The sequence below is a fragment of the Artibeus jamaicensis genome, unplaced genomic scaffold (genome assembly GCF_021234435.1).
Source record: "Artibeus jamaicensis isolate MK-2021 breed Jamaican fruit bat unplaced genomic scaffold, CSHL_Jam_final contig_1940, whole genome shotgun sequence".
NCBI lineage: Eukaryota > Metazoa > Chordata > Mammalia > Chiroptera > Phyllostomidae > Artibeus > Artibeus jamaicensis.
This window is the reverse complement of record NW_026521396.1, coordinates 114,762-133,444: the sequence shown is the minus strand read 5'-3', so window position 1 is coordinate 133,444 and position 18,683 is coordinate 114,762. Positions and strand designations below refer to the sequence as shown.

The window sequence follows — 18,683 nt, the reverse complement described above, 5'->3', positions numbered from 1 at the left end:
GTGGGAAATGTGAAGGGATCAGCAAATAAAAAACTCATAGACACATAAAACACTACGATGATTATAAGATGGACAGCATGGGAGGCAGAAGAGGGTAAAGGGGGGATAAATGGTGATGGAAGCAGTAATGACTTGGGATGGTGCACATATAATATACAGATGATGTATTATAGAATTATATACCTGAAACTTGTATGATTTTATTAACCAATGTCACTCAAAATTTTTCAATAAAAAGAGAAAATACATATTCTGTAACATAAACAACAAACCTCACTTCATGTGTATGTGAAACAACTTTTTGAATTCACCATATATTTTTAGTAGAATGAACCACATTTGATATTTTAATATTAGTACCTCAAGGTCAACCAGAGATGACAGATTAGAGATTTCTCAGGTCTTCACTGGACACTTGCATAGTCCTTTACATGTGTGTGATTTTTTAGTTTAGGAATACTTTAGAACTTTGAACAATTCTGTGTGGTCAATTTATTCCTCAAGTTTGCCTTTTAAGTTTTTTTTTTAAGATTTTTATTTATTTGTTTTTAGAGAGAGAGAAAGGGGGGGAGAAAGAGAGGAAGAGAAACATTTATGTGAGAGAGAAACATCAATCAGCTGTCTATTGTAGGCACCCCCACTGGGGACAGAGCAAGCAACCTAGACAGGTACTGTGACTGGGAATTGAACCTATGACCTTTTGCTTTAGGGGACAACACCCAACCAACTGAGCCACACCAGTCAGTGCTTTTACATTTTTGGTCAGTCAAGAAACATGTATAAAGACCCATGGACAAAGCCTAAGAGGGTAAGATAAAGGGTGGGAGTCAGAGATGGGTGGGGCAGGGGGAGTGAAGAGGGTGAAATAAAGAAACTGTACTTCGACAACAATAAAAAGTTTTTTGGTCAGTCTGTTCCTAGTTTCAACTCTCATCCCTGCTTCAAGAAGTTGGTATGTTAAACAATTTTTATTGATTGTTTTGATTAAGCCCAGGGAAAAGGCTGTCCACAGTTAGTGAGTTTTGAGTCAGGCCAAATAAAGATGCATCCTGGGAGAGGGAATTTCCTGAGAGCTTCCAGATAGGTTAGATAAAGACAGTTCTCTGGGACTATATCTTTAAGACACTATTAGTTTTCATCCCTGGGGGAAGTGGAGTTGTAATAAAACCATAAATACCTCCTATTCAGCATAATAGAGGGCATGGCAAGAAAATGTTAATGGAGTTTTCTTAGAGATTTGGAGACCAAGGTAAGCCATATTATGGTTAGGTTGTAAAAATAGCAAAAGGTTATAATCTTATACCAAGATAGTAGGGAGAGACAGAACAAAAGTGAAAATAAGGAAAACGAGATGAAGAGAGAATGCACCCATCAGCTCCTGAAACTGCACCTTTACCTACCTGTATTAGTCCTGTGACTGTGCATAACCTCACATACAAAATGAAAAGGCAAAAGCTGATATGAAAGGAGATACACCAATATACCCAGTATCGATGTAGTTATCACTTCTAACCCTGTGTGTAGGCACAAAAATGTAAATAAAAAGATTGAAAACAAGGATAAATTTTCTCTATTTTCTAGAACTGTGTTAAGTATAGTAAAGGTGATCAAAAATGCTTTGAATGATAAAGTTGTAAATAACTAAGTGAATCATAAAACATGGCTCTGAGGAATAGACTGTTGTGAAAATAAGACCTACGGTTAAGATGTTGAAGCATCTGATAAAAAGATGGTTGATGGCCATGAGACTTCAGATTAAGCAAGGATAAGAAAGAAAGTGTACATTATATCCTCCTCTTATGATCACCAGTTGCAGAAAATGGGAATGTGGGTATCTGATGTGTGGTAGAGTTTGGTGGAATAACATAGAATGAGAAGATACCGTATTGAGGAAATGACTGCTGGGTAGCTGGATATACTTAATCCCAGGTGTCTCCTAAGAGGTAGGAGGTCAAATGAGTTCAAAGGACCAAGTCTTATTGATAAACCCAGCAGAGATGGAGGATGTACTGAAATAATAGGTCAGTATACATTATAGAGTGATTAGTGATTGGTTACTTTATAAATGTTTACCAACTGAAAATGTATTCTCAGAGAGGAGGGAAGTACCAATTTTCAAGCCCTCCTAGAAAATCCACATAAAGAAATAGGATAAGTTGATTTTCTTGCAGCATAACCATGTTTTATTTTAAAAGTTTCTACTGTTATGAAACACCAAGAGTGATCAAGACACCAGACAATTAGGAGTCTGGTTATTAATCTACTGAATTTCTGGATGAGGTAATTGAGAGGATGACAGATTTCCTTTCTATGTCTTGACTGGTCACTGTTCTTTTATTTTCACTTTGTCCTTGCTCTTCATTCCACCTAGAATAAAACTTATTTTCTTCTTTGTCTTAATATTAGCCTAACCTCTTCCTTGGAATTTTTCTTGACCCATCTCTTCATCTACAACATTGTGTGCATACTTCTGCATCGTACTTACTGTACAATTTTCAAATATCATCTTTAGAATTTTATCACCCTTGCTACTCAGTCATCTCTTTGAGAATATATGACCAGTTTTATTCAAAACTGTGTTCAAATTGCTAAATAAATTATGATACATAGAGGAGTCACTTCTCCTCTTAAGTTACATATTCTTCACTAATTAAAGACACAATACTATCTTTGATAATTTTCAAATTACGAAATTGAGAACTTTCAGTTTTCTCTTCTCTGACCCTAGCAGTCCAACTCTATGCACACAAAGACATATACACAATATATATTTCCTGATAAAATTTTCTAAGTTGCAAAATTATCTCTCATCACTGCTGATTGTCACAGGTTTCAAATGTGCACAGTTAGAAAGGAATTTTTCTTGACATGAGTTTAAAGAAGGTTGTTCCTACTTTCATATCTGATGGAAGGCTCTCAACTTTGACTTTCCCCAACATCCAAGTTTTCCTAAATTTGAATAAAAGCTTTCCGCATAATTGTACACATTATATTTAACTACTGTAACATCTTTGGAATGACTAGTTTTCCCAAATAAATTATACAGCAATAAACTCCTCACCATTTGCTTCAAGTGTTTAATTTGCTATAAGTTCAGAATTTTCATATATTCTGGATGAGTGCTATAACACAAAATTACTTAATAATTCATCTTTTCATATATAAAGATGTGACAACTAAAATAGAATCTTTGTAGGAACTAAATTTTAGCATATCCTAAATGATTCTTCCCTCTTTCCATAAATAAAAAGCATAAATTATTAGAAAGTTGCCAAGCCTAGAATGTTTTGTCTCCCACTCCCATCTGACTTATATTTGGATAGTTTCTTTACTCGATGTGAATACTTACACACTTTTTAAATGGTACATTTATCTAGATTAAGGTGATCTCTAAATTCATGTTTCACCATAACTACAAGATATCCTTTGTCAATTATCTCTTCTTATTATTACTCATTTCCTAAATCTGATGAAACTATTTTTCCAGAAGCAAATTATGATCTAAACTGTTGTTAATTTAAAAATTTGCTAGCTGTTCTGTCTCTTCTTAATCAGTCAATCTATTTATGCATTTTAAATTGAGAAATTTTATGTGACAGAAATGTTTTCAGGCACACAAATAAAAACAGATAAACAGTTTATTGTTCTCTAAGAATCAGGCTGTCTAGTATTCACAGACACACATAAAAGTGCATAAACATACACACACATGCACTCATGCATACAGTAATATACACTGTACATTTTGGGGTTTTTAGATTTTTCTAGTAGAATAATAGTTTAGATTACTAATACCAATGAACTCTTAATGCACATTAAGCAAAAATATGTGGAATAATATCAGATATCAAATTTATTCTTTCCATTTATTTCTGGCCAGAGTTTTAATCTCCATTAAAACAAAGAGACTATTCTGCCTGCTCTTCCTTATATTAGATTGTTATGTTATCAGAGAAAGAGGTATCAGGGTTGCCTGGCTGTATTCTTGGTTTCACATGATGTTCAGGAGAGGCTAGCAGAATATGAAGAATGTATTTAATCTTTTTTCCTTCATTTTTTAAAGAATTGAGATATAATTGACACCTAACCTTATGTAAGTTCAATGTGTGCAATATGTTGATTTAATAAATTTCTACATTAGAAAATAATTACCAACATAATTTTAGCTATCATTCCTTTCACATGACATAAGTATCATTTCCTTTTTCCTATTATTTATTTATTCATTTATTTATTTACTTACTTATTTATTTTTATTGTTGTTTAAGTACAGTTGTCTTTGTTTCCTGAACCCCCCACTCACTGCCTCCCACCCTGATCCTAGCCCCTTTGGCTTTGTCCATGTGTCTTTTATACATGTTCCTTGCTGGCCCTTCCCCTTTTCCCCAATAATCTCCTATCCCCCTCCCCTCTGGTTACTGTCAGTTTGTTCTTTGTTTCAATATCTCTGGTTATACTTTGCTTGCTTATTTTTTTGTTGATTAGGTTTCACTTCCAGCTGAGATTATAAGCATTTGTCTTTCACCACCTAGATTATTTCACTTAGCATAATGTTCTCCAGATCTGTCCATGCTGTTGCAAAGGGTAGTAACTCCTTTTTTCTTTCTACTGTGTAGTATTCCATAGTGTAAATGTGCCACTGTTTTTGGACCCAGTCAGTTACTGATGAGCACTTAGGTTGTTTCCAGCACTTGGCTATTGTACATTATGTTGCTATGAACACTGAGGTGCACAGGTGCTTTTGAATTGGTGTGTCAGGATTCTTAGAATAATCCCAGCAGTGGAATTGCCAGGTCAAAAGGCACTTCCATTTTTACTTTTCTGAGGAAATTCCATAACGTTTTCTATAGTGGCTACACTAATCTACATTCCCACCCAAAGTTTTCCAAGATCAGGAACAAGTCAAGGATGATTGCTTTCACCACTTCTATTCAACATAGCATTGGAAGTTCTAGCCACAGCTATCAGAGAAGAAAAAGAAACAAAAGGCATCCAAATGGAGAAGGAGACAGTAAAACTGTCACTATTTGCAGATGACACAATAGTGTACATAGAAAACTATAGACTCCACAAAAAACTGCTTTACCTAATAAGTGGATTTGACAAAAGGATACAAAGTCAGTATTTAGAATTGAAGGCATTTTTGTACACCAAAAATGAAATATCAGAAACAGAAATCAGAAAAAAAATCTCATTTGCATGGCAACAAGAAAAATACATAGAAATAAACCTAACCAAGGAGGTGAAAACCTTTACTCAGAAAACTACATAACATTGAAGAAAGAAATTAAGGAGGACACAAATAAATGGAAGCATATACTGTGTTCTTGGATTGGAAGAATTAATATCATCAAAATGTCCATATTACACAAAGCCATTTATAGATTCATTCCTTTTTTTTCTGATCAGAATATTTAAGATTAGTCCCTCAAATAATTTTAAGTATAGAACAGTGTTTGTTGAAAAAATTATTGTTTAATCTTCTTTCTGAATAGGAACAAAAGGGGATTAAAATGCTTTTTTGTGTTTTGTCAGGAGTCAGCACAAATGGATAGAGGAGTATGAGTCACTAATGGGAAGTCAATAATAGTTTCTAATAAGCTAAACAGCTAAGTTTGAGGCCTCTGATTTTAGAATAATATAGAAGTATGCATACTGTCAAATGTATATACATACACACACACAAATCTATACATACTTATGTATAGATATGTATGTCCATGAGCATATATAAATGGTCACCAATTTTTCAATAGAAATTGGGTTTGATTCCATATGCTAAAATACTTTGTATCAATATGTGTAACATTACAAGATACATTGCAATATGTGTAACATTACAAGATACATAGAAAAGCCTTTATTATTTCTACTCCTTACTTTCTTATTGACTTGATGGATATTCTTGTCTCTCTGTTCTTGGTCAGCCTTTTATGAGGGTTAAACAATGTGGGGAAGAGTGAGACTGACTCAATCCTAGCGTCATCTGATGTTCAGGTAAGGATAGCAGAAAAGTTGATGACATTGAGTGGGAGAACACGAATATTACAAAGTTATTTTGCTTTTTGCCAGGGGACAGGAAAAAAAAGAGAATTGGAGCAAGAATCTCTAAGGGAAGTCAGTAATTGTCTCTGATACACACGGCAGCCACCTGTGGCAGAAAGAATGTCTTTCCCTAATGCCACCCAGCTGCATCCTTCTTCATTCCTTTTGCTGGGCATCCCTGGGCTGGAAGATGTGCATGTTTGGATTGGATTCCCCTTTCTCTTCCTGTATCTTGTTGCACTCCTGGGCAATGCTGCTGTCCTCTTTGTGATCCAGACTGAGCGTAGTCTCCATGAGCCCATGTACTACTTCCTGGCCATGTTGGACTCCATCGACCTGGGCTTGTCCACAGCCACCATCCCCAAAATGCTGGGAATCTTCTGGTTCAGCCTCAGGAAGATATCTTTTGAAAGCTGTCTTTCCCAGATGTTCTTCATCCACTTCTTCACTGTTATGGAGAGCATTGTGTTGGTGGCCATGGCATTTGACCGCTACATTGCCATTTGTAAACCCCTTCGCTACACCATGATCCTCACCAGCAATGTCATCAGCATTATTGCAGGCATTGCTATTCTGCGGAGCCTGTACATGGTGCTCCCGATAGTGTTTCTTCTCCTGAGGCTGCCCTTCTGTGGGCATCATATCATCCCTCATACCTACTGTGAGCACATGGGCATTGCCCGTCTGGCTTGTGCCAGCATCAAAGTCAACATAATATTTGGTCTTGGCAATATTTCTCTTTTATTATTGGATGTGCTCTAATTATTCTGTCCTATGCCAGGATTCTCTATGCGGTCTTCTGCCTGCCTTCTTGGGAAGCCCGTTTTAAAGCCCTCAACACGTGTGGCTCTCTACATTGGTGTTATATTAGCTTTTTTCACACCAGCATTTTTTTTCTTTCTTGACACACCGTTTTGGCCACAATGTCCCCCAATATATCCACATCCTTTTAGCCAATCTATATGTGGTAGTTCCACCAGCCCTCAATCCTGTAATCTATGGGGTAAGGACAAAGCAGATTAGAGAGAGTGTTTTGAGGATTTTTTTAAAAGATGGGTAAACATTGGTGGTGTTAGAATGACTTAATATTCATATTTTCTCTAAATGTTCATTAAAAGGGTTAAAAAGGAGAGAGGGTGCAAAGTCAAATAATTCTTTGAGTGAAAGGATAATTCTATAGTCCTTTGGCTTTAAGAAGAATAATAAATTTATTGATTATAGTATTATAATCTTAAGGTTTGCATCTTTCATAAAATGCTTATATTTATATATTTTTTGATAATCAAGATAGCCATTTAGTGTAGTTACTATAGTCAGAAATTTTCAGACCATAAGTTGATGTTTTGGATTGTTAAATGAGTCATCTGAAAATTCGGCTAGCAGTAAGAGGTAGATTACTAAGTAGGGTATTTTTTAAATTGGACCAGTTTCTAAATCACCAGAAGGAATATCAAAGCAATAGAATAAAAGTTGTTCAGGGATTGCAGAAAGGTTTTGTGACAGGGTTACCAAAACAATAACAGTAACATTATTTAACTCATTAGCATATACTGGTCTAAATAATTTACTTATATTAACACATGTATTTTTATGTGAATTCTATAATTTGGTTACTCTCAATATTTGCATTTTCATATGCGTAAACTGTGAGTCAGAAAAATCTCTCCATAACAAATTATGATTAAATTTTGGTTCCTGGCACCTGGAAAAACAGAAGATGGTATACATTTAGAAATTAAATAAGGAGAGCAAGGAATAATCACGCAAAATTCTAAAAGATATGTTCATTAAATAAGTGGTAATTTAATTCTACATGTGTTAAGTTGACCATGGCTGTTTGGTGATAGGCTGATGAAAGGAGAGAATCTTATGTTCTAAGAGGGATAGCGGAGGAAATAAGGAAGAAATGGTCATCAAGGAACATGTGTAAAGGACCCATGGTAATGGACAAAAGGGTGAGGACTGACTGAGGGAGAAGGGGATGGGCGGGGCAGGGGAGAGCAATGGGGGAAAAATTGGGACAACTGTAACTGAACAACAATAAAAATAAGAAAAGGGGAAAAAGGAAAATTGGGGGAAGTAGGCTATTAAGGCTAAGCACATTATGCTGTAGGATTGCATATTAATATATATCAGGGCAGAGCATTTTAGAAACCTTTTATTAATATTCAATAAATATTCAAAATACTGGGCCAACATGCTGAAGATAGCCACACAAAACTAGAAATGTGTTTGACTTCTTTTCACTTTCTAACATAACCATGTGGAAAATTATGGACCTAGTCCATAAAGGACATGTTATTTGAAACTATGTTCAAGGGAGTCTGTCAGAGATATGCTATCTCTTTTACTTCACTTAACACTTCTGACTTTTATCTGTTTGTAAGCATGGAAATTCTAATACATGGTCGTGAAATGTCAAAAAATAAATGTATGAGATATTACTTGCAAAATCTTGTAGTTTAATCTAGCAAATATTGTGAGTAGGATAGCATTGATATTTATATATCATATATGCTTTAAAATATCCATAGATTACAGTGTTTTTTTTCTATTGAGAAAATCTAACAGGCCAAAATCTAATAAACAGACATCAGACAAATTAAATAAAGCTTGCCTATGTATTCAAAGCCTCCTGACTTTAAGATAAGGTAAGAAAGCTTTATGTATCAAAATAGATAACAAAGGTTAGCTATTGGTACATTTAAAAGTAAAAATAATATAATATTCAGATGTAAATAAATATAAAAATTAGAATCATTATCTAAAATAATGTGAGCCTTGGATAAAATAATCACAGTAAGAAAAAGTTTTCTGAAGACTTTTGAGAAAGAATATACAACTTGCAAATATATGTTTTAGTAACCAGAGAATAAAAATTAAAAAATAATTTGTTTGGCACACTTAAGTTAGACATTACTTGTGCTTACTGGCATTTCCAGTTTTCTCTTTCTTCTGAAAACATTGCATAATTATGTGTCAGACTCTGGCAATTAAACTCAGCCATGGGACTTGCTTTGGCAAATAACATATTTGTAGAAGTAATCTGACCAGTGTCAATTCTGAGAAGAAATATTTAAGAGTGATTGTGTGCTTCTCCATTTTTCCCCCTGCTCTTGTGTACCCTGAGGGTTTATTTGTTATTTATAAATTTTTTAAATCCTTGCACATATTGGTTTACAAGAGAGAGGGAGAGAGAAGGAGAGAAACATCGATGGGTTGCTGCCCTTACTGCCAACTGACTGAGCGTTGAACCCACAGCCTAGTTATGTGCCCTGACTGGGAACTGAACTTGCAACATTTTGGTGCACACTTCAATGCTCCAACAAACTGAGTCACCAAGCCAGGTCTACCTTCAGTCTTTACTACAATGCCATATCACATTCTGGTGCCTTCATCAGAATTGATCCCAGAGTGACGACAATAAAGTTCTTCCTTACCACCAAACCCTGCATTAGTTATGTAGTATAAACAAGAATTAAACCTCTTATTTTTAATACACTAAAATTCAGGATGGAGGTGGGTGTTACCTCAGCATAATCTAGACTATCTTGAATGAAATCATACTCATGGACCATATATTATATATATCTTCAAGAATAGCCAAGTTTTTCCTGAAGAACAAAGTTTGAATACTTACACTGCCAGAAAACAAGACCTGTTCTAAAGCTATAGCAAAGACCTATGTAAAGCTATAGCAATTGAGAGAGTATGGTTTTTGTTCAAATACAGAAAAAAATTAGACCAGTGAAACTGAATACAGAGCCAAGAAATATAGACACAAGCGTACATTTACCTGCATTATGGCAGAGATAACATTGCAAAACAGTGACAAAAGATGATATTTCAATAAAAATTGTTGGATCAATTGGAAAGCTGTATGACAAGTAATGAATTTTGATGTTTATCTTACATCATACAGAAAATTCTCCCCAAGTAAATTATAAGAGCAAGCAAACTGGGCCCCCCTAGTGCTGGCTCCTGGATGTGTGGGCTTGTGCACCCTCCAGAACCCTGTGGGTCTCTCCAACAAACTCTCTGTGAGCCTGGGAGCTTCTCCCTGCACCTCAACCCAGAAAGTTTTTCCAATTGGTGCTTTTAGGCTTTAATTCCCATTGCTGGGGCTGTAGCCTATATAGTCTGTCTCACTGCTCGCTCCTTCGTTTGGTTTATCTGTATGTGAATGTGTGACCACAGTCAGCCAGCCACTTTATGCCCTTACTGGGTCCACCCATTGCCACCCCACACCTGGGATCTGTCAACCGCTGCCTGCGCTCCCGGGTCAGTCTGGCCACTTTTTCTTTCTTGATCCAGCTCCGCCATCCACTAACTCCGCCCCTCTGACCAGTCTGGATGAATGGTTCATTGTTGTTGGACTTCCATACAGTTCAGTTTTCTATGTTTTGGTTGCGTTTTTGTTAGTAAAACTTTGTTGTCTTTAAACATGGTTGTGCGATGGAGATGGTCTCCATCTTGGCTGTAAGTCCTCAATTTTCTGATAAGGGCCGAAGCATGAAATGAATTTGTTTCCTAAAGTTTTCTGACCCTGACTCAGAATAAGCCTTCATAGTTTTTTAAATGTTATCTATTGTTTGGTCATTATTACCTAATGATGATTGATGAGCTTTACCTGTGTTCCTGTGCAAATTGAATCCAATGAAAGCCCACTGAGGAACAGGCTCAAGGCTGTTCTCTGAGAGATTGGCCACCTCTCCTCCCCAAGCAGATCATGTTTTGGTAGACTTATTCTCATCCAGGGGGGCTCTGCAGGTGGAAGCCCCCACATCTTCTCAACAATTTTTTAAGATTAAAGTAAAATGTGTATTATTAAATCATTATACATGTGATGAGATTAAGTCTCTGGGTGTCTTATAAGAAGCATACACAGACTACATATTATAGTATTGTACACTTGAAACCTCTATAATTTGATTAACAGGTGAGAAGAGGGGAGTTGTGGGGGAAAATGGAGACAACTAAATTTGAACGACAATAAAAAATAAAAATAAAATTTTAAAGCCCAGTTATGTAGCATTTGATCAGATCTTGCCTAGCATGAGCCATTCATATAACTGCTTTCTTCCAAACTAGTGGGTTGTTTGTTTTCTTCAAGGTGACTTTCAAAAGATGCACACTTAGGAGGAAGAAGTAGGACTATTGAGGAAAGTTATACAACATTATAATAAATGTTTCTATAAGTACAAAGTTATGAAAAGCAATAGTTACTGATATTCTGAGATTAGAAAGAAAATAAGATAATTACTAAAACATTTTTTTGTATAATATTCAAGTTCTTTCTAAATTAACATGAAGGTAAGAGACCACAAAAATAATGGTTTTGTAGCATTGTCACAGATATCATAAAGAACATTGCAGAGTTGTTTTTTTGGTCCAACTTCTAAGAATTCACATTAATTTTCTGTGATGTTATTAATTTATGCTCATTAACTTCTATTTTATACTTCTTGTACTATTTTATAAATGCACAAAACAATAATTTTTTTCAGAAAATCAATCTTGTATATTTGATTCCTCTTGTTCATCTTGATAGCAAATTTTTTTTTCAAAAATTGCCAGTATTCATTCTCTTTACTTATCCCAAATAATTCTTACCTCTTTCTGGCTTTCTTGAGAATGTCTTTTATTTCTTCAGATCACTGAAATAGCTCTTGTCAATTTCATAAATAAATTTTATGTCACTAAATCTATTAGGTCCTTCTCCATGCCCATCTTGTCCTAGCTCTCAACAATATTGAATATAATTGATTAATTCTTTTTTCTAGAAACTCTCCTTTTCATTAATTTCTAGAACACATCACAAATTCCAAGTTGTTCTTTATATTCACTGAACATTTTCTATAATTCTATTTGATTTTATTTTTCCTCTGCTTTTCTTTCATATCCCTGGGTTCAGTTTTATTTCATTTTTTCACTCATCCTCTATGCATTTCAGTATAAATGGCCATAAATACCACTGTATGTTAATGACTCCTAAATTAATTAACTCATTAATGAATTAATTGAAGCACTAGAAACACAGTAAATATTAGGAGTAATAAAATGCAATATTTCATAATTACAGCAGCAATTCACTAGTAAAATACAAAATACCTATACCTGTATGTGCTTAATATTATAGATACAAACAGGAGAAATTGATAGGACTGGAAGGGGAAATCAACAGTTGGATATTTTAAAACATCCTGTTAGTAATGGAAGAAAAAAGAGTTAGGAAAACCAAAATGGCTATAGAAAATCTGAACACAGTAAGGGACCTAACCTAACTGGTTTACACAGAAAACACCATCCAACAACTCTACAGTAGAGTTTTCATTTCTCAAATGAACATAAAACATTTACCAAAATAAAAAATGAAAGCCTCTTAAGAACAATTTTATCCTAATAATTTTTAAATCTGTACCACCTTTTTTATTCTTGTTTATTCTATTACGGTTGTCCCAATTTTCTCCCTTTGCCGTCCTCCATCCAGGTCACTCCCCCCAATTCCCACAATTTCCACACCATTGTCCATGTCTGTGGGTCATTCATACATATTCTTTGGCTAATCTCTTCTCCTTCTTTCCAGCATTCCCCCTTCCCCCTTTCCTCTGTTAGCTGTCAGTCTGTCCCCTGTTTTTACATCTCTGTTTCTATTTTGTTTATTAGTTTATTTTGTTCATTAGGTTCCTCTAAAAAGTGAGATCCTGTGGTATTTTTCTTTCACTTACTGGCTTATTTCACTTAGCAAAACAGTCTACAGTTCCATTCATGCTGTCACAAAGGGTAGGAATCTCTTCTTTCTTTATGCATAGTATTCCATTTTGTAAATGTACCACAGTTTTTTTTTTAATTTTATTTGATTTTATTGATTATGCCATTACAGTTGTTCTATTCCCCCTTCATTTCCCTCCACCCTGCACACACCCTCCCCCACCATTCCCCCCTTTAGTTTATGACCACATGTCTCAAGTTCTTTAGATTCTATATTTCCTATACTATTCTTGCCCTCCCCCTATCTATTTTCTACCTACCGTCTATGCTATTTATTTTCTGTACCTTCTCCCCCCTTCTCCTCCTCCCACTCCCCTGTTACTAACCCTCCATGACATCTTCATTTCTACGTTTCTGCTCCTGAACTAGCTGTCCTTTTAATTTGCTTTTGTTTTAGATGTGGTTGTTAATAACTGTGAGTTTGCTGTCCTTTCACTGTTCATCTTTTTTATCTTCTTTTTCTTAGGTAAGTCCCTTTAACATTTCATGTACTAAGGGCTTGGTGATGATGAACTCCTTGAATTTGATCTTATCTGAGAAGCACTTTATCTGTCCTTCCATTCTAAATGAAAGCTTTGCTGGATAGAGCAATCTTGGTTGTAGGTCTTTGGATTTCGTGACTTGGAATACTTCTTTCCAGCCCCTTCTTGCCTGTAAGGTCTCTTTTGAGAAATCAGCTGACAGTCTGATGGGAACTCCTTTGTAGGTGACTGTCCCCTTCTCTCTTGCTGCTTCTAGGATTCTCTCCTTCATTTGAATCTTGGCTAATGTAATTATGATGTGCCTTGGTGTGTTCCTTCTTGGGTCCAACTTCTTTGGGACTCTCTGAGCTTCCTGGATTTCCTGGAAGTCTATTGCCTTTGCTAGATTGGGAAAATTCTTCTTTATTATTTGCTAAAAGAAGTTTTCCACTGGTGGCTGTTCCTCTTCCCCTTCTGGTACCCCTAAAATTTGGATGTTGGAGCATTTAAAGATGTCCTGGAGGTTCCTAAGTCTCTCCTCATTTTTTTTTGAGTTCTTGTTTCTTCATATTTTTCTGTTTGGTCATTTTTTTCTTCCTTCTGGTCCACTCCCTTGATTTGAGTCCGTTTCCTTTCCATCACTATTGGTTTCCTGTGCAATCCCTTCATTTCAGTTAGTTTAGCCTTCATGTGTTCCTCTAATTTATGAGTAAAATCAACCAGTTCTGTGAGCATCCTGATCACCAGCGTTTTGAACTGTGCATCTGAAAGTTTGGCTAGTTCTTGGTTGCTTAGAGTTATGGGCTCTGGGGCTTTGAGTTCTTGAGCCAGGTTTTGGTCAGATAGCCCCTATTATGTATGAGGGGCAGAGCCTTGGGTGTTCACCAGGGCGGGGCCGCCCTGGTCGCTGAGTTGTGACGCTGTATGTGGGGGCGGGGTCAGAGCTGGGAAATAGCCCCGCTACTGCTTCTGACCCCTCTGCTGCTTCTTGCTGCTGGGGCCAGCAGGTCGGTCTCACTGCTCAGTCCTTCACCGGTCTATCTGCAGGTGAAAGTGTGACCATGGTCAGCCTGCTGCCCTGTGCCCTTGCTGGGTCCACCTGTTGCTCACTGGGTCCGCCCGTTGCAACCCTACATCTGGGATCAGCACACCTGAGTCCATCTGCCCGAGTTTTTCTGTGCAACCCTGCTCTGCCAGCTGCTGGCTTTGCCCCTATTACCGGTCCGGCTGAAGAATTCGTTGCTATCAGACTTCCAAAAAGTTCAATTTTCTGCGTTTTGGCTGTGTTTTTTGTTGCTAAAATTTTGTTGTCTCTAAACTCGGTTGTGTGAGAAGGCACAGCATCTCCACCTATGCCTCCATCTTGGCGTCTCATACCAGACGCCATTCATCTGTGGGTGAGCATTTAGGCTGTTTCCAACACTTGGCTATTATAAATTGTATTGCTATGAACATAGGGGTGCATAAGTTGTTCTGAACTGGTGTTTCAGGATTCTTAGGGTATATTCCCAGCAGTGAAATTGCTGGGTTAAAAGGCTGTTCCATTTTTAATTTTTTAAGGTGTCCCCATATTGTTTTCTGCAGTGGCTGTACCAGTCTGTATTCTCATCAACAGTGCACTAGGGTCTCCCTTTCTCCACATCCTTGCTAGCACTTGTTGTTTTTTGATTTATTAATGATAGCCACTCTGACAGGTGTGAAGTAATATCTCATTGAGATTTTAATTTTATCTCTGATGGCTAGTGATGTTGAGCATTTTTTCATATGTTTATGGGCCATCTGTATGTCCTCATTGGAGAAATATCTATTCAAGTCCTTTGTCTAGTTTTTTAATTGGATTGTTTGTCTTCTTGGTATTGAGTTGTATGAGTACTTTACATATTTTGGAGATTAAGCTCTTTTTCGATGTATCACTGGCAAATATGTTTTCTCTTACAGTCAGTTCTCTTTATTTTGATGATGGTTTCTTTAGCTGTGTAGAAGCATTTTAATTTGATGTAGTCCCATTTGTTTATTTTTTTCTTTGTTTTTCTTGCCCGGGGAGATATATTGGCAAAAATATTGCTATGTGGGAATTATGAAATTTTATGGTCTATGTTTCCTGCAAGGACTTCTACATTACAATTTTATTCTGAATAAAGACTTTATTTTGAATTTATTCTGGTGTATGATGTAAATTGGTGGTCTAGTTTCATTTTTTTTTGCATGTACCAGTCCCATTCTCCCAATACCATTTATTGAAGAGACTATTTTAATTTCATTTTATGCTCCTGCCCCCTTTGTTAAATACTAAGTGACCATGGAGACATAGGTTTATTTCTGAGTTCTTTATTCTTTTCTGTTGATCTATGTGTCTGTTATGTCAGTACCAGGCTGTTTTGATTACAGTCACCTTGTAATATAGTTTGATATTAGGTACTGTGATCCCTTCTACTTTGTTCTTCTTTTTCAAAATTGCTGAAGCTATTTTGGATCTTTTTGGCTTCATATAAATTTTTGAAATATTTGTTCTTTATCTGTGAAATATGTCATTGGTATTTTAATAGGAATTGCATTGAATTTATAGTTTTGGATGGTGTGGACATTTTAATGATGTTAATTCTTTCAATCCATAACTATGGCATATGTTTCCATTTATTTGTATCTTCCTCAATTTCTTTTTTCAGTGTTCTACAGTTTTTCAAGTACAGGTTGTTTATGATTTTGTAAACATTTTAAAAATCTTGTAAACAGGTTGTTTATGATTTTGTCTTAAGTACTTTATTATATTTTTGTTGCTATAGTAAATAAAATTTTTCTTGCTTTCTCTTTCTGATATTTCATTGTTGGTATACAAAAATGCCATCGAGAACTGGAAAGCATTCTACTAAGTGAAATAAGCCAGGCGGTGAAAGACAAATACCATCTGATCTCACCTTTAACAGGAACCTAATCAACAAAACAAACAAACAAGAAAAATATAACCAATGACACTAAAATAGAGAACAGGGGGACAGTGACCAGAGGGCAGAGGGGAGGGAATTTCAGGGGAAAAGTAGAAGGGTTTGAAGAAACAAGTATAAAGGACACATGGACAAAAACAAGGGGGATTGGAAACAGGAGGGAGGTGGGGAGACCTGGGGGTTGGGCTGGGATAGGGGTTAAAAGCAAAAAATCTTTACTTGAGCAACAATTAAAATAAAACAACAAAAAAAACCATCTGGCTACTTTTTATCTGGCTACTTTGCCAAATTTCTTATTAGGTCCAGTAATTTTTTTTGTGAAGCCTATGGGGTTTTCTATGTACACTATGATGTCATCTGCAAAAAAAATCACTGTTTTACTTTCTCCTTTCTAATTTGGATGGCTTTTATCTCTTTTTGTCGGAATGCTTCTTTGGTGTGAAATGCTCTATAAATATCAGTTAAGTCCATTTGATCTAGAGTGTTGTTTAATGCTGCAATATCCTTCTTGATTTTTGTGTTTGGAAGATCTATCCCTTGTTGACAGTGGGGTGTTAAAATTCCCTACAGCGACTGACTGTGTTGCTGTCAATCTCTTTCTTAAAGTCCTCCACGATTTTCTTTATATATTTAGGTACTCCTATGTTGGGTGTACATATGTTTACATTTATTATATCTTCTTGTTAGATTATTCCCTTAAGTATTATGCAGTCATCTTTTTTTGTCTCTTGTTATGGCCTTCGTTTTAAAATCTATTTTGTCTGATATAAGTATTGCTACACTAGCTTCTTTTTTATGTCCATTTGCATGGAATACCATTTCCCATGCCTTCAGTTTCAGCTTGTGTATATCTTTTGTTCTGAGGTGTGACTCTTGTAAACAGCATATATATGTGAGTCATGCTTTCTTGTTCATTTAACTACCCTGTTTTGATTAGAGCATTTAATCTGTTTACATTTAAGTTTATTATTGATAGGTACTTATTCATTGCCATTTTTCTCTTTGTTCCTGTGTTCTTTCTCTATATTTCTTCTTTTTTACACAGTCCCTTTAGCATCTCTTACAATGCTGGTTTGGTGGACAGGAACTCTTTTAGCACATCTGATGTATTTTATTATGATCTGCACTGATTGCCACTGAGTCTGTGATCATAGTATGTCATTAAGTAGATGGAATTTTTTATGTAGTATCACTTAAAAATAGGGATTCATTTGGAGTGCAGGCCCAATGAATATTAGTAACTCTATTATATGTTGTATATTGTCACTCACCTTCCAGTCTGATATAAAAGTTAAGGTCTATCAGCTCAGAGATATTATGAAAATAATCTGAAGGATCTTCTTTATAAGTCTGGTTTTCCATGTAATCTTGAGCACATTTATGTTCACTTAAAGGCTGATAAATAGAAAACCCAATGTTTCTATGGACTCATAAAATTACTTTCTTTAATAATGATATATTTCAATAAATTAAGATAATTTAAGAAAAATATGTTTGATATTTTCAATAAAGATACAAGAAGATGGCACTTTTATTTGTTGACATTGACCATAATGAAAGGAAGTTCGGTGAAACAGAACTGATATTCCACAACTAACTTACACGTTACAGTACAACAGAATTAGATTTACTAGAATAATTTTTACAAACCCTATGTCAGTACTGCCATCTTTCCTATGTCAAGTCCAGAAATATTTTAGTATGTTTTCTAATCCTCATTCACCTATTTAACCCACACTCACCCCTCTCCTTTCTGGCTATCATCTGTTTTTTCTTAGTGCTTATCAGTCTGTTATTGTTTTGGTTTGTCTGTTCACTTGTTTTGTTTTGTTTATAGGCCGTATATGTGAAGTAATGCCATATTTATCTTTCTCTGATTTATTTCACTCACTGTAACACCCTCTATGTCCATCCATGCTGTCACATATGGCAAGATTTCATTATTTTTTATGGCTGAGTAATATTCCACTTTATATATGTATCTCCTTTATACATCTGTCAATGCACACCTGGTTCTTTCCATACCTTGGCTAATGTAAATAATGCTGCAAGGAACTTGGGGCATATGCATGTTTTTAAAAATTTTCAACTGTTGTTCAAGTATAGTTGTCTCCATTTTCACCCCACCAGTCCCTACTTCCCACACTAGAACCTACCCCTTTTGACTTTGTCCATGTGTATTTTATACATGTTCCTTGGTAGACTTTCTGTTATTTCCCCCCATTATCCCTCTCCTTGCTTTGGTTAGTCTCAGTTTTATTCTTTAAAACATGTATGTTTTTGAATGAGTGTTTACATTTTTTTGGATAAATATCCAGAAGTGAAACTGCTGGGTTATATGATAATTTTATTTTTAATATTTGAGGAATCTCCATACTGCTTTTCATAGTGGCTGCACCACTCTGCATTCCTACCGACAATGCCAACTGGTTCCTTTTTTTCTGCACTCTTGCCGACACTTATT

At 35.7% G+C, this 18,683-nt stretch overlaps 1 protein-coding gene across 1 annotated transcript; it reads left to right on the top strand.

Annotated features, from left to right (window-relative positions):
- Positions 1-6,159: 6,159 nt before the first annotated feature.
- LOC119055625 (olfactory receptor 52E8) lies at positions 6,160-7,105 on the top strand. Its single transcript, XM_037153869.2, is given in 4 exon segments — positions 6,160-6,799; positions 6,802-6,896; positions 6,898-6,933; positions 6,935-7,105. Coding segments are annotated over 4 exon segments (936 nt in total). The 5' UTR covers positions 6,160-6,165.
- Positions 7,106-18,683: the final 11,578 nt, after the last annotated feature.